Source organism: Cydia fagiglandana, chromosome 3 (assembly GCF_963556715.1).
Source record: "Cydia fagiglandana chromosome 3, ilCydFagi1.1, whole genome shotgun sequence".
NCBI lineage: Eukaryota > Metazoa > Arthropoda > Insecta > Lepidoptera > Tortricidae > Cydia > Cydia fagiglandana.
The window spans coordinates 12,856,622-12,880,720 of NC_085934.1; the positions used below are offsets into that span (position 1 = coordinate 12,856,622).

General features: G+C 36.5%; 2 protein-coding genes and 1 long non-coding RNA gene across 3 annotated transcripts in view; 2 read left to right on the forward strand and 1 right to left on the reverse strand.

Annotated features, from left to right (window-relative positions):
- Positions 1 to 24,099, forward strand: part of LOC134680127 (uncharacterized) — a 297,055-nt gene that overhangs the window by 244,165 nt on the left and 28,791 nt on the right. The window lies entirely within an intron of this gene.
- On the forward strand, positions 379 to 17,818 carry LOC134680085 (uncharacterized). Its single transcript, XM_063539124.1, has 5 exons — positions 379 to 764; positions 11,706 to 11,815; positions 14,919 to 15,069; positions 15,636 to 15,792; positions 16,058 to 17,818. The coding sequence occupies exons 1-5, from the start codon at positions 592 to 594 to the stop codon at positions 16,985 to 16,987; spliced, it is 1,521 nt and encodes a 506-aa protein (XP_063395194.1). The 5' UTR covers positions 379 to 591; the 3' UTR covers positions 16,988 to 17,818.
- On the reverse strand, positions 17,848 to 23,943 carry LOC134680079 (HEAT repeat-containing protein 3). The gene is made up of 8 exons (XM_063539113.1): positions 23,729 to 23,943; positions 22,576 to 22,827; positions 22,028 to 22,133; positions 21,036 to 21,551; positions 20,488 to 20,725; positions 19,802 to 20,063; positions 18,724 to 19,023; positions 17,848 to 18,059 (listed from the first exon to the last, which is right to left on the reverse strand). Exons 1-8 carry the CDS (start codon positions 23,858 to 23,860, stop codon positions 17,949 to 17,951), a joined length of 1,917 nt encoding a protein of 638 aa, XP_063395183.1. The 5' UTR covers positions 23,861 to 23,943; the 3' UTR covers positions 17,848 to 17,948.

Below are 24,099 nucleotides of genomic sequence, written 5' to 3' on the forward strand. Positions count from 1 at the left end.
ATTGTTCACTAATTACAAGTTATTTTTTCATTCACTCATACTTACGTAAAAATAACTATCCAGTAGATAGACTTATGAGAATAGAAAGTAAGTACATATAGGTAGGAGAATCACAGGGTAGGTAATTATGTCTTTACCCTTCACGAAACCATAGTGTTCCGGATATTTAAGAGGCATGCCCGGAGGCGAAACCAATACGTAGAGTCCCTCTTGACACTCGGAATATTAGCGGTGAAGATACTTTTAAACGTCGTTAAACAAAGAATGTTTTGTTCATCAAATTAATTTGTAGATACACCCTTATTATGAAGGAGCGGCGCGCTGAACCATACGCTGGAATGACGAAGTCGCATGTGATATCAGCAGGCCGTCCCCGGCTGGTTGGTGGCGCGGTGTGGTAGTGTGCCTCCGTCCGCGACGCCGAGCGCCGCGACGCCCGCGCTCACGCCGTAAACAAACCTTAAACAATCACTTATCTCGCCGCGATTAAACGATACCACTATCAGACCGCGATAACTCAGTGTGATAACTGATAAGGGCCAGAGTGCTCTACCTTTTTGTGTATTATGTAAAACAAGGATTTTGTGAACCATGGCAGCGACGACGGGCCGCAAGAGTTACTCCATTCACGACTACCCAGAGCACTTGAATCCCTTCCATGAGGAGGACAACCACAACAAGATCCGATTTTGGACCATCGGCCGAAAGCTCAGCAGGACGAATAGCATCAGTTTCTCTGGGATTAAGGACCTGAAAAATTCATGGTAAGTACATCGTTGTTAGTGTTAGTAGGTATAATGTTAAGTCAATAAGGAATACAAAACACCTGTGTTACGGTCATGTAGAGGTGAAGCTCTATGTTAATAACTTAGATAGTTACCGTAGGTACCCAAAAATATCAAATAGGTATACCTAATAGGTACCTACCTTACACTTATAGTGTTTGCCCCTTATTGTTTGCTAGTTACGATGAATAACTTGCTTTTGAAATTTGAAATGTATACCTATTTCTTACTTTTGTTTGCACATTAAGGACGCCCTTGACCCGTAGACTTTACTCCAAACGCTCCAAACTAACTTGGCTCTGACGGATCGATTCACGAAAATCCTTGTGCTGTAATGGTCAAATCTTACATTTACATGGCTATTTAGCACCCTACAGGCAAACGGCTCGGCTATGTAATAGGTATTGACAAGTCTTATTACCTACAACAAATCTTATCTAATGCCTCCAAAGTAATAATGAAGTATTGATATCTGATTTCTAACTTCAGGTGGGTTAGGAACACGACTTTTCCTCGTTTCAAGGAGAAACTTGCTTGAGCCGATGTGCATGCACTACGGTTTTATTATCAATCGTATATCCTATCGTATATTATTGATACGTTCTAAGTAATTGTTCTAAATTAAAATTGCTCAAGACTGCAAATGGCCTTGCTTAAACTTTCCTGGTTTATATTTTTTGTTGGACTATTGATCTACGGTTCATAGTGATCACATTCATAACATGTTGAAAATTAGAATACGCCTCCAGTGCAAATGAAACGGTATCCAGACGGGACTGACCAAATCGGTCGATTTGATCAGAAAGTTGAATTCGGCGAGCCAAATTGGCGTTTGCTTCAACGTCCTGATTCGATCGGGCAATGTAATCAGATTGGCGAAAAATTGACTAGACTGGATACGCTTTGACGGCCGCACAGACTCTACCTACCTATTTATTCTCTTCATCTGCAGCGCCTTTTACATTTTGCACCATATCGAAGTAGTCAGATAAAATATTGATTGGGCAACTTAGTATTAATAATAAAACTTGAGTTAGATAACATTAAACGAGTAGGAGCAGTGTGTACACCAAAGAGCGTTACGCATTCATAAAATTCGGTCTGAATATATTTACTTACTCGTAATGATATGTATAGTATACCTACCTATTAGTATTATCAACAAACACTAGGGTCTGAATAATGCAAGTGTGATCGCCGATATTTATAGAACTGAAGTCATCCTCGGTAATTGTGATGTTTTATATAGGAAGGTACTTAAATATGTACCTATACTTACAATACTTTACTTTTGTATTATGATATAAACAAAGGAGTTACTCAAACATGTTAATTGCCTACTTAATTATTAATATCTATTTATTGTTACGTTCCTTTATATAATGTTCGGAAATTTGAACAATAATCTCTTTTTGAGTTGATATTTTGCATGTCATTATTAGATTTACGAGTATCTATTAGGTACAATCGACCTGAAAAGTCGCTGGACACTTTAGCACTGTGACGATATTACTAATATAATACAGTCTGTGGATTATTATTACGGTTTCTTGAAATTCTGTTACGTTGCCCCACTTATAATCCGGAGCAAATGTGAATCACACTTTTTAAAATTCTTCTTTCAATATATTCATGTGAATAACATTTATTTTCGCCGATCGTTATTCAGCTCTTTACGTGCAATTAATAAGCATACTATATTTTAATATGCATTATTTAATTCGTCTTCCTTTTAATTCGGTAAGACTTATATTTCTTGAAACCTGAAAATGTTAATACGTTTTTTTAACTACAATCAAATTACAGTATATTTATTCAAGTTATACCCAGGACTTTTGCATGAATTACTTGGGTATACAATATTTGTCTGCATTGCGACTTTACTGCTGTGACCGTTCACGATACCGTAAAGTAACGTTTAAGACTTCAGTCACGCAAGCTGGATTTAGTTTAGTTAGCTGCATATTCAACCTTTTGATCGGCATTTCTCAAACTATGGGTCGCGACTCATTGGTGGGTCGCGAGCGAATATTTAGTTAGTGGGCCCTGAAACTACTAGGGAATCTAAGAGTGAAACTACTAGGGAATTAAGACGGCCCAGAGGTGGGTCCCGAATTTGGCAGTGTTTGTTGTTGGGTCAGAGCCCAGTCAACTTTGGGAACCACTGCTTTAGATAAAGTTACCCTCGTATCACTCAACAGGGCGCTATGTTTCATGGCTTGTGGGTTTTACTCGTAATTATAATGAGACTAACAATCTTTTTAAGTTACCACCAAGTTAAATACAAGAGTCAAAACGTCAAATACTTAATTACTGAATTAATTTACTTTAGTTATTTAATTATACATATAAATCTCGAAAAACAATAATGGATGCAATGAATACAGGTATATCATTAAAATCTTGTTTCTACTTAGAGAGTACCTATTAGGTCCGGATCCGCGCTAATATAAACACGTAAGTAAGTACCTACCTACTTAATTTATTTAATTGTTTAATTAGTTTGCCGATTAAAATATAGAAAATCAGTTCCTATAATTATATATATTATAATCATTATGATTTGTCTGCCTTAATTACTTAATGTCTCTAATCTAATAAAACATAATAAATTATCTATGACGCGGTTTAATCAATTATAGTAATCCTATGATTAAAAACAATTTACTTAGTACGAAACATCAAACAAAGTAATATAATGTTTTTAGTACACCAGACGCACGCTGGCTTCGGGCCAAGCACATAACATTTATAACCAGAGTTTACCTACAAGTATTGAAACAAATACTTTCAGATGGATGTTTCCACCTCATTCATGAAGTTGACCCACTTTACTGGCAATTAGATGTCTTAAACAAACTTATAGGTAATCAAAATATCACGCGTATTCGGGAAACGAGATAATCACAAGATCTAGAATCGATATAGAGATCAACTAGATTTACATTAGATATCGACTAGATGTGACTTGGATATCTAAGTCATACCTTGTCGAAATCGTTCAAGAGGACCTCCAGAATCGCGGAAACGTCAAATTTGACATATCTATCTTACAAATATTTTTAAATTATCCATATCGTAACTTGTTTAGGTCTAGTATACTGCAAAACGTAATTCAAGACCAAAAAAAGTAAGAAATGTTGCCACTTTTTTACTAGCGCGTCTTGTATTTATGTACAAATAAATAAATAAAAGTACTTTTTTAAATAGTAGGAGTAAAATTACTAATGAATAAATTATCTTAGCGTGTTTATTTATCAAAAGGAATTTACAATTTTACAAACAAATTATTGCAATGGCAACATTGTCTCACTTTTTTTGGTCTTGAATTACGTTTTACAGTATAGAGATCTAATACATTTTCAGAATCGAGCCGTATTTTTGTACGCCAACATAGGCGCCTGCTAGCGATATTATATTTATTGGTTAAAGAAAAACGTAAAAAATATCACCGTGGCGAATGAAGAATATTATGAAAATAAATGCGAATAAATATTAATAATATTGCTGCAAACGCACTTTAGCTCAGTTAGTAGAGCAAAAGCCCAGTGTTCTAAGATATAGCCATCTATCCAAGCGCTATATTTTCAGGATATAGATATATACTTACTTAAAGTATCTACTTTAACAATTAGCGAGCCTAACCAATTGATATAAATAAAATTAAGAAGCTACACATGAATCAATAAAGTATTTTAAGTTAACCTAACAGAGACATTGTCATTGTGTAGAGACCTAGCACAAAAATACGTACTATTAAGATCTCACCCATCTGGGTGAGATGAAGTGAGATCATAAGTAACTAGCTGGCTAAAGTGCTTGCATAATATTGAGGCGTTTCGAAAATGTTGTCACATGATAAGGGAATTAACTTCCGGTTGATAACATCATACTTAACTACTTTCGTTATTTTTAATACTTGAACGCTTAATACCTTTATCTACATTCCCTATAACTATACTTACGTACGTACAATGAATTTGAGGGTTCCATTTCTTTATACAATAATATCGGTCCATAACATTCGATCTCACTCTTGACAAAAATTAGATCATTCAGTGTAGCAAATGCATTCGTTAATCGATCAAGAGCTGTGAAATAGGTATTTAATTGACTACATCGTGAACTGTGTTTTTAATTAATGATAAATGTTATTTTATTGTGTTTTTTTAAATCATCGATTAATTGGAAGTTTAAAAATGACACAATTACAACGCCTGCGCCTAAAAATGAGTTACCTATCAATTCTATGCAGCATGTTGAGGGATATTGGATAACAGCAGGTTCACAAGTCACAGAAGCGTCTTGACCACGGCATACCCATTTACAAACAATAATAAGCATGCATCATTCCGCACCTATACCTACGTAGGTCTCTACAGGCATGTTTTATGCATTTGCATAAATTAACAAACTTATATTCTTGCGTTAGTGTTGCAAAACAATGGGGAGACTGATGATCCTTCAATACAAGCAATAACTACACATAGCCTTCATATCCTCGTGCCGCCCAAGAAAAAAAAACGCAAGATCAGCTAAACGCCCAGTGTGCAATATATGAGCCATAATATTTTGAAGTCGTAACTGCCCACGCACTTAAAACATTTTTTTTACACAAAACTCGAGCAGGATTTTTTTTTTTTCTGGGTATAAGTGAATAAAAATGAATACAGTAAACTGAATTCCACCTTCGTATCTTTTGTTCATTTAAATGCTCATTGGGTTTTTGATTGACGTTATAAAGTAATAAAATATATTTTTTTAAATCAACTTTAAGGCACGTAATTGCGATAACGTAGCCTCTGACTATTATTATCCTGCTTAAATAGTTACATAATAAGCCACGTAAGTCAAAATAAAATTAGAAAAAAAAAATTTTTGTATTGGGCTACTTTTTTATGTATGTTAACATTCATATTTGACGTCGAAATGCTTTATAACACGGGCTGAAAAATAGTTAATAAACTTCCTTAACATACAACTTAATATCCTTCTTAATTATATATAAGTTATTGTATGTTTGCTGTGTTTCAGTATCACTGCCTTCGAAACTTTATTTTTCACTAAAACTGTAAATATCTGGTTCATCACCAGAAGGTTAGTATCCAGATCACAAATTTTATTGTGTGATTGCAAAAAGTCTTCCAGCTCGTATTCAACAAGTAAATCATCATGCAGACCTAAAATAAACTATCAAAAAAGAACCTTCAGTTGTAGGTTATATTATGTATTTTTATGACAGTAGTGCCCAATGTGCAATATGATGAACATAGTCTTACGATTAAGAAAAAAAAATGTTTATTTGTGCCTTTGTAAAAAAATAACAGTATATTTCAATAAAACAAACATTTAGGATAATTTTTATGTCACTCTCTAAACGATAAAAGCCATGATTCATTTAATAAATTAAGATTATATACCCATGTGTCGCGCGTGTTTGAATAATTGCGGAAGTACAACACTTGTCTATGAATATCTGTCAAACCTCAGCTGTCAAAATGATCGCCACTGAACCGACCATTCACGACCTCTAGGTAAATTCGAACTATGCGCGAAAATTTAAAACTTACATCTGATAAACTTTTATGTACAGCGTATTGTACACTGGGCGTTTAGCTCTGAATTTAATTTCTAAAGTCTGGGCAGTTATGCTGAGTGTCACTTTGTACAATGTATTGCACATTGGGCGGCACGAGGATATACATAGACCTGTTTTGGATACGGACCCTAGGTTGTAATGTTAATAAATATGGAGATGTATAACGCCCAATATAAATTATAATATATTGTAATAATAAGATTCCTCAAGAGTAGGTATGCATTTAATGACAACGAATTAACAACAAACAGCCTGATCCAAACAACCCAAAATAAGGGCGGAGAAATGGTCTCGAGACTCGAGATAGAGGATGATCGTGCCAAAATGCCTCTTTTGACACGATGCTGCAAATTGTAGCCTACCCCGATAGTGCGGAGATATATTTGTGTAAGTCTATGCCCGTTACGGCCGTTACATTACCTCAAGCACCTCTGATTTTACAGTTTGTGACTTGTATTTTAGGTACCTACTTGTGATGTTTTTCTTTGTTGAACGACTCGAAATCTTCAGTATGTGGGTACTAATACTAAACTAACAATATTATGCAACGGGATGTAAACCGCGTGAGTTTTAAGACACTCGTCAAGTGGTCATCTGACCGGATCATACTGTTCCAATAATGTTCCATCTTGGTTCCATCGCACACTTTGTCACGACTTTATTACTCACATGATAACATTGATAGCTAGTTAATGATCTAAGGTACTTGCGCCTAATAAGGCCCACTTTTAACTTAATTTTTTATTTTTTTCATTTTTGATATGAACTTGCAATTTTGTCTACTAACCAAACATGGGCGAGAAATTTAAACTCATTCACACTTATAAAAGTATGAAATTTTGAAATTGAGCAAGCTTTAAAACTGGGCCTTATTAGGTGCAAGTACCTTAATTATGATAGCTAATGATGGTTGTTAATATTTTACAATTGTTTGAAAGAAAGACTTAGGTCACATTATAGAAGGTTGGTTGCTCATTCGAAGTAGGTGACATCAGGCAGACCGGTCTGAGGATAGGTGAAACAAGCATCAGGATGTCGTTTCGGATAATCCTTAATGACTCCAAGAACAAAATGAATAAAGGAGTGTACAGGTTTTTAAAGGGTCGGTAACGCGCAAGTATCACCCATGGAGTTACAGGCGTGTATACCTATAGGCGGACGTTTTCCATAAGGTATTAAAAAAACCGGGCAAGTGCGAGTCGGACTCGCGCACGAAGGGTTCCGTAACAAAAAGCAAAAAAAAAAAACAAAAAAAAGCAAAAAAAAACGGTCACCCATCCAAGTACTGACCACTCCCGACGTTGCTTAACTTTGGTCAAAAATCACGTTTGTTGTATGGGAGCCCCATTTAAATCTTTATTTTATTCTGTTTTTAGTATTTGTTGTTATAGCGGCAACAGAAATACATCATCTGTGAAAATTTCAACTGTCTAGCTATCACGGTTCGTGAGATACAGCCTGGTGACAGACGGACGGACGGACGGACGGACGGACGGACAGCGAAGTCTTAGTAATAGGGTCCCGTTTTACCCTTTGGGTACGGAACCCTAAAAATGCCGTCTATCTAGTCAGCCTGCCAACAGCTCGACTTCGATAACATATTCAAGTACCTATTGAACAACTAACACGTAACTACCTACTTAACCTGCATACAATGTTTAGATTGTTCTGTTAAGAATGAATGCAGCTCAAACAATAATGATACGCGCCATTTGTTTAGTAGAATTCTGATAAAACACAATCGGCTCGATTCATATATTATGAGAACTTTACGATATATATAGGTATATGTACCTAACTAATATTATTTATTTATGGAAAATATTATAAAATTAGTTTTACAATGTTCTGAACAAATTACACTTAAGTATTTTTGTACTTATGTACTCATAAAAATATATTGATTGAGTTTTTCTAAACACACACCTGCAAAAAGGTTTTTGGAATTTATGTAAAGAGTGACAGCTGAAGGAGATAGCGCCACAAGTTTTGTGGTAATTGACTGAATTGTCAAACGTCAATTTTTAGTGTTCCATACAAAACTTTGTTCACGGAACACTTATTGAAATCTAAAGTTATCTTATCTAGATAAGACCATATATCTAATGGACGAAGCAGTACAGTAGGTACAGCGCCATCTACTTGAGCTGTCAAGTTGGCTTGGAATTACGAGCAAGATTGCAAGACTTCTTTACAAGCCAGTTGTTATTTCATAAAACCCTCTATAATAGTTTAAAACCGTACTTAGCTTCTTCATTATCACCAATATACAGAGAAGGTCGCGTGCTGCACACAAGTTGCGAAATACATCGGAAAAAACCGAAATACTAGATTAATTAGGTACCTACAGTATTTTCGAGGATATCAAACGTAGATAAATGTAGATACCTAATTTACGGTCACAACATTTGTTTTATTTTATTACAATACGAAAATCCGTTCATTTTCTTTTATGAACAATACATATAAATTATACACAATGAAAAATGTTTATACACATTAATTAGCTCAGCGACAAGTGGAATAGTTATAGTTCAAGACCGGGTCAATCTCGCTATCTGCACGACCTAGCGGATTTATTAATGTCATGCAGTTGCAACAACCTTATTCACAATTTTCACAAATCACACTAAACAGCCAACCAATATACGTTTGGTCTGCGATTAAACATGGTAGATACTGATCTCGAAGTCAGTTTATACCAGGCAGAGCTCACAATATTCAAATTGTTATGTGAATAAGCACAGTTTGTTTACAGAAACTGCACGGACGTGATTATGTCTCAGACGTTTATGGTATCAACGTTTTATTGCCGGCGATGATGACTGATTACGATAACAATGTAAAATGGGGCATAATGGACATGTTATGTGGTTGCAGGTCAAATCAATAGATGGCGTGAGATATGGACTAAACCGTCTATATTTTTCTAGGCATGACAAGCAAGAGGCGCCAGCTTTTGTAACATAAACCTATTTAACTAGGCACCAATGTTAAGGAAAATAGACTTAACTAGAGCCATAGTTGGTCGCGGTACAGGCGGTAATAAATGCATGTGCTTCTTACATACATAATCAGACTTTAGTAATTGCAGAAATCCTACATGAATCCGAAGCTTACGGGATTTATTTTCCGATATGAGTTATATGACTATCAAGAGTTATTTTAAGAACACGTCATATTAACCAACTTTATATTTTATCGCTGAGTACGGTCACGGTCATAATTGTCATAACAAACATGCAAACTTATCTTTACTTCATTCGAATGGCAAAGGACAAAAATACGTAGGTAGATATGTGTATGTGTAGGTACTACATTTATTATGAATAAATAAGTTACCTACACTTGCGTACATTCATGCTCACTTGCGACTTCATCAAAAGCATCAGAGTTTAACACAAACTCGATAGTGTAATGTCCTACTCGCACTAGAAATTAGAAATTAATAGGGAAATAGTGTGGACATACCCTAAATTCGTATTTAAGATGCGCAAGTTTCATAAAGAGTCAAATTAATTGGGAAAAATGTACTGAACCCTAACCCCTTTCGAGAAAAACCATTTTCGGTAAGTAACTGCCAATACATTTCAATGTGCGAAGTCTCGCAATTTTGAAAACTTTTCGTCTGCACATCAGTAAATCGTAACAATACCGATACAGGGCAATGGCCACTGAGGTGGGCATCCGTCACGGCACAATTGCGATCGCTCAAGTGGAATCAAGTGCACTAAACTATGCTGTTGCGCCTACAGACATCCGCCACGCGGGTAACTGTGTCACTCAATGTCATTGGGTCCTTCGCATGTAAATAATGCCAAATGAAATCGCCTTTGAGTTCCTCACTTGGTGTTTGGTGGGTATAAATATGTAAGTTTGTAGGTAGGTAGTCATCCGTAACTTAACATTGTACAAAGACAATATTTTCTTAAATCAATTCGAGACGTCACAATACCTCTGTGAAAGTTGATTATTAGTGAGTCATAGTGTCATAGTAGTGTTTACAAAGACTTATATAAAGATAAAAGCTTTAATAATGCCTTTGTTACACCAAGTAATTAAGTATTTACCTCATCTTGCTAACTCAAGATGACGTGATGGCACTGTGAAAGTGATTGTGAGCCTGAGTCACACACTATTTAAATAGGTCTGCTGTCTTTTGTTTATATTAGGTAGTTAACTCTAATACATAAAGCGTCTAATAATGTGCCCAAGAGAAAAATACCTACCTACTCATATTTCCCACAATACTCGAATGCACCAACAATACTGCATTATTATTGGATTGGATTTAGCGATAGGTACAGTAGACAAATTGTTAAATCAACCACCATTTTATTTTAAACCGTTACACACTTTGTTTAAAAAATGGAATTAGTGCGTGCATTAATATACCCAAGTCACTTTATGAATCACAGATGATTATTATATTATATAAGTAGTATAGTATTAATATTATTATTTAGCCCTGTTTTTAGCTTTAGGACGTCTGCACCTATAACAAATTGTAGATTATTGTTATTTAAGATTTAATTCATATTGTACCTACCTCTAAAAACATATAAATTGCTATGTCCATGAGATACTGTAACTTTATTTAAGTATAACAATTTGTGATATGAATATTATACCATGGTTGTGTTGGAAGCCCTAGCCTTCCTAGCGTTGAGGGGCTTTTTCATTAAAACTCCGATGTAGAATCAATTGTGTATTTCTTGAAAGATACAGCTTTTTCCTAAGCGTACAAAATGTCTGCCGGCACCGTGCGTTCTTTACAGGGAAGAGAGCACAGATTATATAAGTAAGCATCTAGGTACTGCCACAGATAAAGAAAAGTGCGGCGCTGGCACAGTGGCGCCACATCACCCCCCCAGGGAGGGGAAACTATTAAGGCTAATGCTAATTACATTATTAGTTTAAAGTTTAAAAAAAAAAATATTACACAGAATATTACTAGAGATGGTTGTTACAGATACATGTGTTGTTATTGTAGGTCGACAGCATTAAAATATACAAGTTAAAACTCCGATGTAGAATCAATCATCTGTATCAAGATACAGCTTTTTCCTAAGCGTACAAAATGTCTGCCGGCACCGTGCGTTCTTTACAGGAAAGAGAGCACAGATTATATAGGGCAGTAAGTATCTAGGTACTGCCACAGATAAAGAAAAGTGCGGCGCTGGCACAGTGGCGCCACAGTTGCAATAAAGAATATTAAGAATATTAGTTATATTACCTACACATACCTACAGGTTGACGATAATGATGATAAATCCAAACGAATATGTCGAATATTCAAGACAAACTTATCTCCTTTCCAGGTCACTCCGCTCGTTTATGAGAAAGGACAAGAAGAAGCAGTCGCAAGACAGCAAGCTCAACCAGGTGAACGGCGACAGCAGCCCCGTCGTCTACCGCCGCGCGCTGCAATGTAAGATGCACGTGCGGAAACCATGAACTGACAATAAAGCTTGCACTAACACAGTAACACTTGATCATTTTCATTACTAATGTACCTCAATGCTTAACAGCTAATTTAGCTATGCTTAATAAACATAAGGAACTAACTAAATTCCTTCTATTAAGGCCCCTGTACATATTGGGCCAGCGTGGGCCAGTCGAAAGGACGCATTTATGCGTTAGAGGGAGCACGTGATATTGCTATCTCTTTCTACCGCATGGCTGCGTCCCTTGGACTGGCCTGCGTTGGCCCATTATGTACAGGGCCCTTTAGAAAGGACAGGTAAAAGTAGTCGCAAGATAATAAGCTTAAGCCTTTATAAGGCAGAGGGAATTTGTTTCCCACATTATTTTGAACTTTGTTTCAAAGTGATAAGGTTCATTTTTGCATAATTTCTGATACCCGCCTTATAAAAGAGTTAACCAGTGAACGACTACAACGGTCGCTTTGTTTAAAGCCGCTCGTTGCAACGAAAGATGCAAGTTCAGAAACTATAAACAATAACAACCCTCGATCATATTAATTACTAATTTACCCAATTATTGCTTTGCTTGCCGAGGTAAGTAGATACCTATCGTCAGAAAGAAGTCGAACAAATAAACTTAATCCGTACTTACCTAGTTTAAGACTTTAAACATAATCTTGCATTAAATTAAACGTTGTACTGAACGTTTATACTAAAAAAGGCTCCTCATGAGAGTTATGAGCTACACTTGCAAATGATAATTAGGGGTGCGTATCGATGGCTATAAACATTTTTATTATAATATCAGTTGCAATAACGCTTATTTAGTATAATTAATAAATGATATAACAACACTTAATATATTTTCATATGATATAAATTATCATTTTATATAAAGATTGATCTAATAACATTTAGCATAACATTCTTCAAGTATAATGCATATTTTCTATACTGAATTTATGATATAAAGTATTTAATTTAGTTTGTTTCCTTTTTATTTCAAAGAAACTAACTATGTATAACATATTGAATATAAAATAACTTATTAAAATAAACTAAAACTACAAAGAAATTAAAATTAATACTAAAATAAAAGAAACTTACCTATAAAATAAAAACCTAATTATAAAAAGAATACCCCCTCTAGCAGGTCCGCCTGTGGCATGGTACCCATTACGCTGGCGGCGTTTCCTCGCTGAACCGCCAGGGCGATTCGTTGCGAGAAATACGCGCCAGCTCTGGGATCCCCTGTGGCGTCAATCAGCCGTCCCGACAGGGCCCTCACAAAGGCCTGCATGTCGGCTGACCAAGGGCCCAGTGTCTCTACCGCGAGCGCCGCAAACTCGTAGTCCTTAAGTAAGGACGAATATTTGCGGCGCTTGAGAACCTGGGCCTGGTCAGCCGCGCCGCCGGCCTGGGTGCGGGTCGCCTGGATATGGGACTGTGCGAAGGTATCTACGCACGTTGCGTCCCACACCAGGGCCCTACCTAGTTTCCACGGCACCAATGTGGCCCCGTCGGGGCGCTTGCCATCGTCCCTCGCCATGCCCGCGGGTTCGAGAATCGCAGGCACTGATATAAAGTTATTTCATCTAAAGTAGAATTGCTGATATAATGTATTAGATATATAATTCCACATTCGTTATTACACACTAGAAAAAACGACTATTTCTACATATAACGAACTGCTATTTATAACTAGGTAGGTAATAAGGTTAAGAACTTCGACCCCTACACAAAACCAACCGCTACCAGAATACTAGGTTAGGTTAGGTTAAGAACTGCGACCCCTACACTAAACGAACCGCTACCAGAAAAGTAGGTTAGGTTAGGTTAGATTTGCGTCCATTACACAAAACAAACCACTACCTAATCTGCGTTAAACATTTACATATGTCGTCATAAAAATACCTTTACTATATTATTATACCGAATAATGCTTATATAATAATACTTGTATAATAAATGAGCATTATATCACATGATGGTTATAATAAATGAGTGTTATATCAAAAGATAATTATACAAAATGATATGAAACATTTTAATAATATACCAAATGTATATTATACAAAATGAGTTATTATATTTTCTGAAATTATATTAAATGTTGTTATATCTACAGAAAATATATTAATTATTTTTATATCGATCATTACACACCCGATAATTAGTCCCTGCAATGTGCAGTGAAGAATTACCTAAATAGGGAAAATATGATTACCTACAATATATACACAATACCATTCATTTCTAGTTAAGTAGGTATCAAATTTATCCTGTTCTCATGCTTCTATATACAGCAGTAGGTGTTATCCTTATCTAAAGTGGCGTCATTCTGAGCATACATAGAGTGTACAAACTTGTGCAATAATGTAGGTGAGAGAACCGTGTCCTCGATTATTTAAGTACATAAATCTGATTCTTTACTGGCTACTAAAATGAACAAGAATTGCTAAATACTGTTTAGATTGAAACTGGCAATTCCCGGTTGCTCAGACAGGTACGATGGTGACGGTGGTGTCGACCTCTCTCCTCGAAGACAAAAAATATACACCACAGGGAATATAGGTACTACCAGGTGAGGTGAGGTGAAAATAAAGAAAAATCGAAGACTTTTATCGCACAACTTAGATTAGATAATATTGTATTGCATCTTTAAATAAAATGTTGACTATAGTGAGATTACAACCGTTAGCTAAATATATAGATAGATACTTATTTCTAGACCAAACAAAAAAGTATCTTCATAATACATATGGCATGCATTACGGGTGTAACGTAAAGGATATTTTCAAGTTTACGTAAATATTTATAAATACCTGTTGATGCGTGCAACAGCAGACTCCAGATGGAGCCAGTAGTTTCCGATATCATTGTAACTTTTTCAGAAAAGGTTTTCGAACTGTAAGTGCGGCCTCATCCCACGTTTCAACTTAGTATACAGCCCTCGTTACCTCTAGGGGGCTCAAGAACCTCTCTGCAAAACACACAGGGGTACAAACAGGGTAGTTTGACAGGTCAAACCATCTTCAAGACAGGATTCGGGGTCGTTACCAATTTCGCGTAACACGACGTTTTAGTAATTGTTTCCGTTCTGCGCAGACACGTCGACGTCGTCAGGGGCGCGCAGCACCGTGGGATCCCCGGAGCACGCGGACCGCTACATCTACGGGGGCTCCATCACGCCGCTGCCGCGCTCGCGGTTCCAGGAGCGCCTGCGCAGCCCTAGCAACTATGAGGTCAACTCCCTCAGGTATGCGCATCTTCCTTTCTATTTCCAAACAGAATAAATTCGGAAACATGTCATACTTTTCACTGATTTAAACTTTCATCAATTATTATGTCCCGTTGTGCAGTTTGATAATATCATACTTTTGTATGGGGAACGGGATTTTCTATTTCTAAAATTTTCTAGAAATCTACGTGAACTTTTATGAAAGTTTCCGCAACTTGCACATCTGTTTATAAGATTTCATTACCTATACCTACTGACGAACAGACGCAAAGAAGTTTCCTTCTCAACCAACCAACTCTAACGAAAATATCTGAAATTTATTGAAGACAAGGTGCACTACATAGAGTAGAAGCAAATGTAAAAGTTATGTCAAATGTAGGTATTTGCTGTGAGTTAGTACAGCAAATAGAAGTTTCACTGTCTGTATATAATTTGGTGCCTTTCAGTTCTCCGTTGTCAAGTTTGCATCCGTCGCCCTGCGCAATCACTGTGATGTTTGTTTGTAACTTGTAACTAATTGAATGCTCGGCATTATTATGCGGTGAAAGTTGTAAAAACCTAATCGTAATCGTTATATTTTCCAGCACGACACCCCGCATGGCCCGCAGCGAGGTGTCGGGCTCCCGGCTAAGCGTGGAGAGCACGAACCCATTCGACGAGGCCCCGATACCGCCCGTGCGCGCTTCCCGACGCAAGAAGAAACGCGCGCCGATGCCGCCGCAAGGCGCGGCTGATACCTCCGTAAGTGAACAACCCACGCTAAGTCCAAGCCCTATAGTCAGAAACCATTTAGACGATTTTCTAAATCCTAGCGCCCGAAAATTCTTAGAATTTTAGCAATCTTGTATGTACATTTTTAAACAGACTTCCAAAATAAGGAATGTTCTTGAAACAAAAAATCTTAATCATGAAAACTGTTAAGTGTTACACTATTAGTCTTGTTACTTGAAGGTACAATGGAATCGGAAGGTACATTTTTATATTAATCACGTCATATCAATTGCAGGCAAGCAGCATAAACACCACATTGAACATCAGCGAGGTCGAAGAAAAAGCTCCCAAGAAGGATCCGGATTTGGAAGCTGAAGATGTAAACTTAAACGTCGAACTTAAAATAGTTGAGGACGAGGAGATGAAAACCAAAGATAAGGAAACAGAGAAACCCCCAGATGTCGTTCAAGATACAATTGTAGAAGGTGTAAAAGATTCCACGACCGAAGCTGTCCTTAAAGATACAACGATAGACATTTCAAAAGAAACTACATCTACAGAAACAATCCAAGTTTTAAATAATGATTCAATCACGGCACCCGTTTTGACTCATCAGGATTCCGACGATGTCGTAGTTAGGGGCGCAGAAAATGGACTACACGAGACTAAATTGAGTAACGCGAATTCGGAAGGCGACATTCTTGATAAGGTATCATTCCCTAAAGTTGACATTAACAAATATAGAAGAAATTCCAGCGTCAACGAAGACGAAATCCGACTCAGAAGAGGTAACTTAGAAGATTACCATACTCTCGCAAATAAGAGAAGCAAGAGTCTCAATAACACCTCGGACCCAGTCTACGTGGCATATGACATCAACCTTAATGAAAGCAGATCTGACAGAGATCTAAATGGCAACGATGAGCCACAAAAAGTAATTTGTAAGCTCTATGACGGCGCGGTGAGAAAACAAAGTGTCGATAATTCTATTTCCAGTACTGAAAAAGAATTTATAGAAATCGATAGAGCTACAAGGGAGCTTGAAAGAGAAATCAGTAAGTTGAACTCGGCTTTAATAGACGATGAAGACATACTGGGTGCGCCTCGGTTGTCTGTCACTGATATAAAGCGCAGATTTGACAACAATAATTCCTCGCCCCCTAATCCCATACCAAAGCCCAGAAGAAGTCATTATGGGGGTAACTCGCCTGATCACGTCATCTAAGGTTAAGAATAAGTTTTAACAATGTAAAACGCAGTAGTTACCTGTGGCAGCAATGCTAGTGGTATTTTTATTCCCAGTAGTAATTGACCAATATAATCCGGGAATGAGATTGATTGAAGATTAAACGATACTGGAGGCTGTTATAAAAATTCTTGCAACATGCCTACATAATACAAGAGAGGATCTCTTTCTACACAAAGAAGTTAAAAAGAGACTGCATTAATTAGAAATGTAGTACTTGCGTTTATATAACGATTCCCCAGGAATTACATTTAATGGTGGTAAGCCAAGGATACACCGGTTGAAGTTGATAGTAGTAGGGACTAAATAGGTACTGCTTACTACTGGGAATAACTCTTATCTATACAACTACATTGGGGAAAGTAGTTAATATGTACTTTATAGACTTGCGGTTATGAATTGTCATATTTGTTACATACATTTTAAATTTACTTAATGTATGTATATTCAACTTACACGTTTTAAATTATTAGTTTTGGATCTCACATATCAAAATTCAGAATGCAGTAGTTTGTACATATTTGATAGAAAGGTGTGAGCTATGTCATCATTATCATAAATAGTGAGAACACTGGCTGAGGTTGGAAGTTTTGCCATAAATAACTATAGTAATATATCAGTGTAGTGTAAGTTTTTCAATGTGATAATTTCATTTCCTATAAATAATTTTATTTATGTTGATTTATTAAAATTAATAATGGTAGGCTGGTAAAAACACTTGTTTTAGATTAAAACGTAATACATATATCAAAAGCAAACTGTTTTTAATGTTGCTTGTTGTTTAATAAATTATTATTTTAATAGTGGTGATATAGTTATTTTCATTGAAACCAATAAACATGATTTACTTAAATAACTTTAATAAAATTATACTACAAGTAGTGATTTTGTAAAATATATTGGACTATGTGTACACATATTTTTATTGTATATAAACATTTCATAACTTACTTATTCTTCCTTTCTTATACTTAATAAATCTTGGTAAATTTGACGTGACAGTGCTGACGAGAACTTTATATTCCTTTGGTAGCTTCTTCTGCTGCCTTGCCTGAAATCACACGATATTCTATATTTTTTCTTATAATATATTGCAATTTTTTTTAATTCTCTAAATCAATTTAGTCTAAAGGATTCAGTTTGGATCCCTTGGCAAATTTATAACATCACTAACATATATGCAATGAATATTTATTTTTATTATTACTACCATAATTATTAAATTATAGCATAGCCAGCCTAAAAGGGACCTAATGTAATAGTAATAGTGTTCATAGTAATTTTAACGAGGGCGCGATATCTCGAGGAATAGGTGTAGTTTCTCTTACAAAATACATCGCCGTGAGCAGCACTAGTGAGTTGACTCCTACACCGTTTTATTTTACAACAGCCCATGTTTACCCACGGATATAATTTCTTATGTATACATTGTTTAAGTACAGGTAAACAATGTAAACGCAAATAAAACAAGCGAACACGCTCCGGTACTGATTTAGTATTAGAACGCATATGTTAGGTATGCCCCATGCATGATCAATACACGAATAAACGTTAGTAAGTTTGGTTTGGTTTTATGATGTTTGAATATTTATTCCTCAATGATACAAAAATTGCTGGAACAGATTAAACTGAAATTTGACATAGGTACAGATAGACAGATTCTCAACTATTTTCTACTTATAATAATGATATTAGTTCATAATATAATATCATACCTTGTTCTTGAGTACCGGTGATAACGCATTCAATTTTTCTACAAGATTCAGTTTAGCAGCCAGCGCATCTGTTTCATCTTCTGAATATAGATCAATAATAGTATCTATTGCCTCCGCTAGCACCCACACTTCGTTCTCTTTATGTGCTTGGTCTAATATGAAGTCTGTGATGGTGCATATTACGTTTGCCGAAGCGTCGTTCAAGGTGTTCACCAATAGGAGAGCCAGCAGTCCGATCATACGGATCAGATTGGATCGTATTTCGGGGGCAGTACATTCGCGGATGCCTGTTAACATCATCTGAAATTAAAGTATATTGGTTAAGTATTTGAGTATGAAAGTGGTCTTAAAAATCATCAATGTCGGAATCTCACGTTAGTAACTTTTTATTTTATACCTATTTATTTATCGCAATGACTTTAATGCACCTTGTTATAAAACTTTTACCCAATACGAGAGAAATATGATTTTAGCAGTCTATATGTATATAAGCTTATATGTTTCGATATGGGTCATTGGTATGTGGGTTGTTTTCCACTGTAAAATCTAAACTATTAACCTGACTTTGGTAAGGCGCGGCTCACTCCGCGATTTCGTCGCTTTGCTACAGGTAGCTAAAAGTCCTTCCGTTCGGCCCCAATTTTGGGGTTTACCATAAGCCGCGCGTGGCGCTGTCGCCACCTAGCGGCCATATCTGTGCTGATCGTGACAGACGCGTTTTGTTAGAAAGTGAGTCTTCTGTACCTAGTACTATTATTTATTCTGTGATTTAATAAGATTAATAATAGTACTAGGTACAGAAGACTCACTCCCTAACAAAACGCGTCTGTTACGATCAGCACAGATATGGCCGCTAGGTGGCGACAGCGCCACGCGCGGCTTATGGCAAACCCCAAAATTGGGGCCGAACGGATGCACTTTTAGCTAACTACCTGTAGCAAAGCGACGAAATCGCGGAGAGAGCCACGCCTGACCAAGGCCCAAATAAAAAATCGGCAAACTCGACATGGCGGGTCTTACGAGGCTGTAGTGTAGGATAGTTATTGACATGTTTAGCCATGATAATTTAAATAGGTACCTCCAAATCAGACACAGCTAAATCACTGAACAGAACATTATCAGTGTTTCCACTCTCCCTGAGCTTTATTTTATCTAACGACGCCCTCATGACGGCCGTGGCCGACTCCAAGAGGAAAGCGTCGGAGTTCTGCTTAAAGACCATCTTGCCCGCCTCCACCCAAAGCCTGTAGACGCCGTTTACCCCACCAAGGTTCTCTATGGGTAAACTAGATAACATGTTGTTCACGCATAGCAGAGATCGTGTTTGTAGATTCTGAAGTCTGGAAAACATAACTTTTATTACTTTGATAGTACTTTCGCATGAGCTGTAAAAAGTAGCAGTTGCAGAACACTAATGGCGTAAATCAGGCCCATAATGGCTCCTCTACACGATGGGCCAACGCCAGCCACTCCAAGGGACGCAGCCATGCGGTAGAATGAGATAGCAATATCACTTGCTCCCTCTAACGCATAAATGCGTCCCTTGCAGTGAACGGCGTTGGCCCATCGTGTAGAGGAGCCATAAAGTTTTATGAATAAGAGGGTATGTCCACACAAAACCGAGGCGCGCGCTCTCTTTTGGTTCAGCAGGTTATTTATTTATTGAAGATCGCCTTTAATAACGATAATTTTATCTCTTTAGGGGAACAACTTTAGAAACTTTCCGAGAAGATGGAAGAAGGAATTAAGGTCATAGGTACTTACTTTTTATAGAGCAATGCTGATCCCTCATATTCTTTCAATATCATCAACACATTTTCCGCAGGTAACTGCGTTTTCGCCCACACCTTGTCAAATATTTCCAGTGAGACCAGAGCCTCTAAAATTTCAATCGGTAATTTATCTTCAGGCAACATAGTTTCATCACCATTACAATTCAAGTCATCATCAGGCAGGTCTTCACTGTCTGATGAGTCCCCACCGTCAACAGAGTCTTCTGCATCTGAAATAAGAAAAAAATAATGATCTCTGATCTATGATCTCTCAATGAATATCTGTATATATGATCTAATCGATCTGATAGATTAGTGTGACAATACTATTGATGAAATTAAATACTTTTATTATTATTCCTAAGAATGCTTTTAAAATATTTTCTACAATATCATAGCCAGAAGTTATTTTTACAATAGAGACGAGCAAGACAAATAACACCATTAATATGCCATACAATTGCTAGATCGTAAAGCTAGCACCAACATTTTTATGATAAATTATAATGCTAAAGTAAACCATAACTTCAGCAAGCTTACCTTCACTAGAACAAATATTGGCCACAATCTCCACAGCACTCTGCTGTGCATCCAACATTTGTGTGACAGATTTTATGTGATTCTCCAACGCTTGAGCTGCTTTTCCTTTTGGCGCTGTAATCTTACCAGCTCCATCAGGCAATGGCACATCACTAGAAAGCTGGTTACATGCTGCTCTGTGATCTACAGATAGAGTATTGGCCAGAATAGCAATAATCTGGTGAATAACATTGCCAGGCAGACTTGTTATATTTCCACATATGTTTATAGTGACTCCGGCAGCAAGAGTCTTCACTAAAAGCATTGCAGGCTCATTGCTCTCTAGTGACAGTAATTCCTGTAACTGCTTTTCTGAATTAGACTTTATTTTCTCCATAGCTTGTGGATTATCTTCTACAACCACTATAAGGCATTGTAACACTGCAGTTACGATGTCATTACCAAAAGTTGTCAAATCCAGGTATCTGGGTAATATGTCTAATATTCTTGACTGTCCAAGGTACTTGATAGCTAGATCTGCAAGAAAGACAGATGGTTGTTTGTTATTGTTGAAATATTCATCAAAATAAAATCATATTAAGGCATTCTACGACATTGTCTACTGTTGTCCTGTACAAACGTGAATTTTAAGTTGTACTAGTTGTTTTGCTGTCATAATGGATGTTAAAAATGCTCATTAAAATAATCATCAACTTGAAATATAAATAAAATAATATATAATAAAATATTAATTGATATTAAACTTTCGTGAGACATATTTTAAATTGTTTATACAACAACGGTTTCACTCACTTGAATTGGGCCCGAAACATCTCGCCAATAGAAACTAAAAATTCAAGTGAGTGAAACCGTTGTCGTATAAACAATTTAATAAAATAATAGGTAATACATATATGAAATAAAATGCGTTTGTATAGGGCAGCTCATGTACCTAATGTCCCATGGGTATTAAACAAACCCATTCAAAGAAATTGTAAATATATTAACAATACCTGAGCTTTCACACAAGTTCCAAAGCAAGTTAATACACTGAATAATTGTGTCCATATCCTCATCTTTAGTAGCAGAACTGGACTCTGGTGTAAAGGATTCTGTATGCTGAAAAATAGATAGGCTGTTTAATGTATTGTAACCAATAGGGTTTTTAAAGTGGTTCTAGAACCGGTTTTGATTTGCAAAAAGATTTTATTTACCTAACACACTGTCCGTATATTTTATTTAGTGATTTAGTGTATGCATGATCATTGTATAAACATGGCAAAACTATAAGGGTTCTTTCATTTGACTATGGAACCCTAGAAATGGCCAATGATGTCATATTTTAAAATGTGCAAAATAGTCTATTAAAAATTAAATGCTAGACTGCTAGATCTAAATATATTTTTATTTAGATCTAGCAGTTTAGCATGACTTGCGTTCTCGTGCGCGATTCGACACATCAAGCGTCACTTCAAGTATGGACTTGCGCGCGAGAACGCAACTTCTGCTAGATTGCCTGGATTGGATTGCAAGACACTAACTAAAGCACGAGATTGTGTACCTCATGGAAGTAACATATTAGTGTAGTCATAGCATCTTGTTCAAGCAGGCCCTCGCAGGCCTCATGTCCCGCAGCAGAGAAGTTCCGCAGCGCTCCAGCAGCGGCATTCCTGACGGAGCTGGCCTGATCTAACAACAGCGGAGCTACCACTTTAATTAGACCTTTGTTTAGAACAAGTTCAATGTTTTCTGGAGTTTCTATTAACATGGCAAAGGTCTGAAGGCCACAATATTTCTCTTCCACATTGGCAGCCTGTAATTTATAAACAATAGTAAAAAAAATGGAAATAATTAAATTATTATCTTAAATATTTTAGTTTGTCAGTTGAAAAGGCCTAAGATAAATAAAATATTAGTTGAGCGAAAATGCAATTTATTCATTAATATATTTTTAATTTTTTACATAGAATGATTGTCAATGATTTATTATAATAGTATTGTAAATTTATGATCTAAAAAGACAAACATAAAAAGAGAGCAATATATATGTTGGTTAATAATGGGTGGGGTTCTGGGTTATAGATTGGGTAGGACTGCCTCATTGTCAGTCAAGAATTTATTGTTTACAAAATCATGGTATTCAAAATTCTATCTAGTTAGATCTGAGTTATCTGTTCCGAGTTAGAGTATATCTCTAAGCTCAGTGTGCCGCTTGGCAAAGGCCTCCTCTAGCTCTTTCCATTGAGGTCTGTCGTGGGCCACTCTTCTCCAATTCGGGCCTGCTGCGAGTTTGATTTTTCAAAATTATTGTTTACAAATACCTCACTTTCTCATTTAATATTTTGAGTTAACATAGAAATTGTATTTGGCCTTCTTGTTCTGCCTCTTCCGGTTTTACATCTTACAAGTCACACTTGTTATTCCATTCACGCATGTTACAGGGAGTAATAACTGATAGTTATAATGCACCCAAGTAATTTAACAGCTATTTTAATTTTTTTTTAATATCTACAGTATCTATCCAACGTAGAGAGCCCTAGTTACTATGAAACTATGCAAAAAATCTAGTAATGTAGCAGAGTAAAATATCACCGATATTGTTGAAAGTGAAAGTGATAAAAAGCGTTGTATCTCCAAATTATAAGAAAGGCGTTCGAACGCGCACATGAATTAATGTTACAGTTAAAAGAAGGTAAAATTATTTGGATTCTAACCTGTAACTGATCGAGGATAGTTTGAACTACATTTTCTTTCGAATCCCCCATCACTTCTTCTTCATCATCGGAATTCTGAGCGACTACATTTTGCCTGACCTTCGTACGCTTGGGTTTTCTTATTTTACCCATCTTGTTAATTTAAAAAGCAGGAGTCTTAGTTGGACTGGAGGTTAGCAGTGTGTTGACACCAAGCCATGCGTAAATTTGACAGTTTTGACTTTGACAATATGAATGACAATAACTTTTTTTTAAACATTTATGGCCCGGATGAGAGTCTTTTAAGCCAAATGACAATGACATCCCAGAGCAAGGCCTGTTCACTTCCTAAGAAAGTTATGTCCCCAAATAATTGCGCATGTGTGCACCTG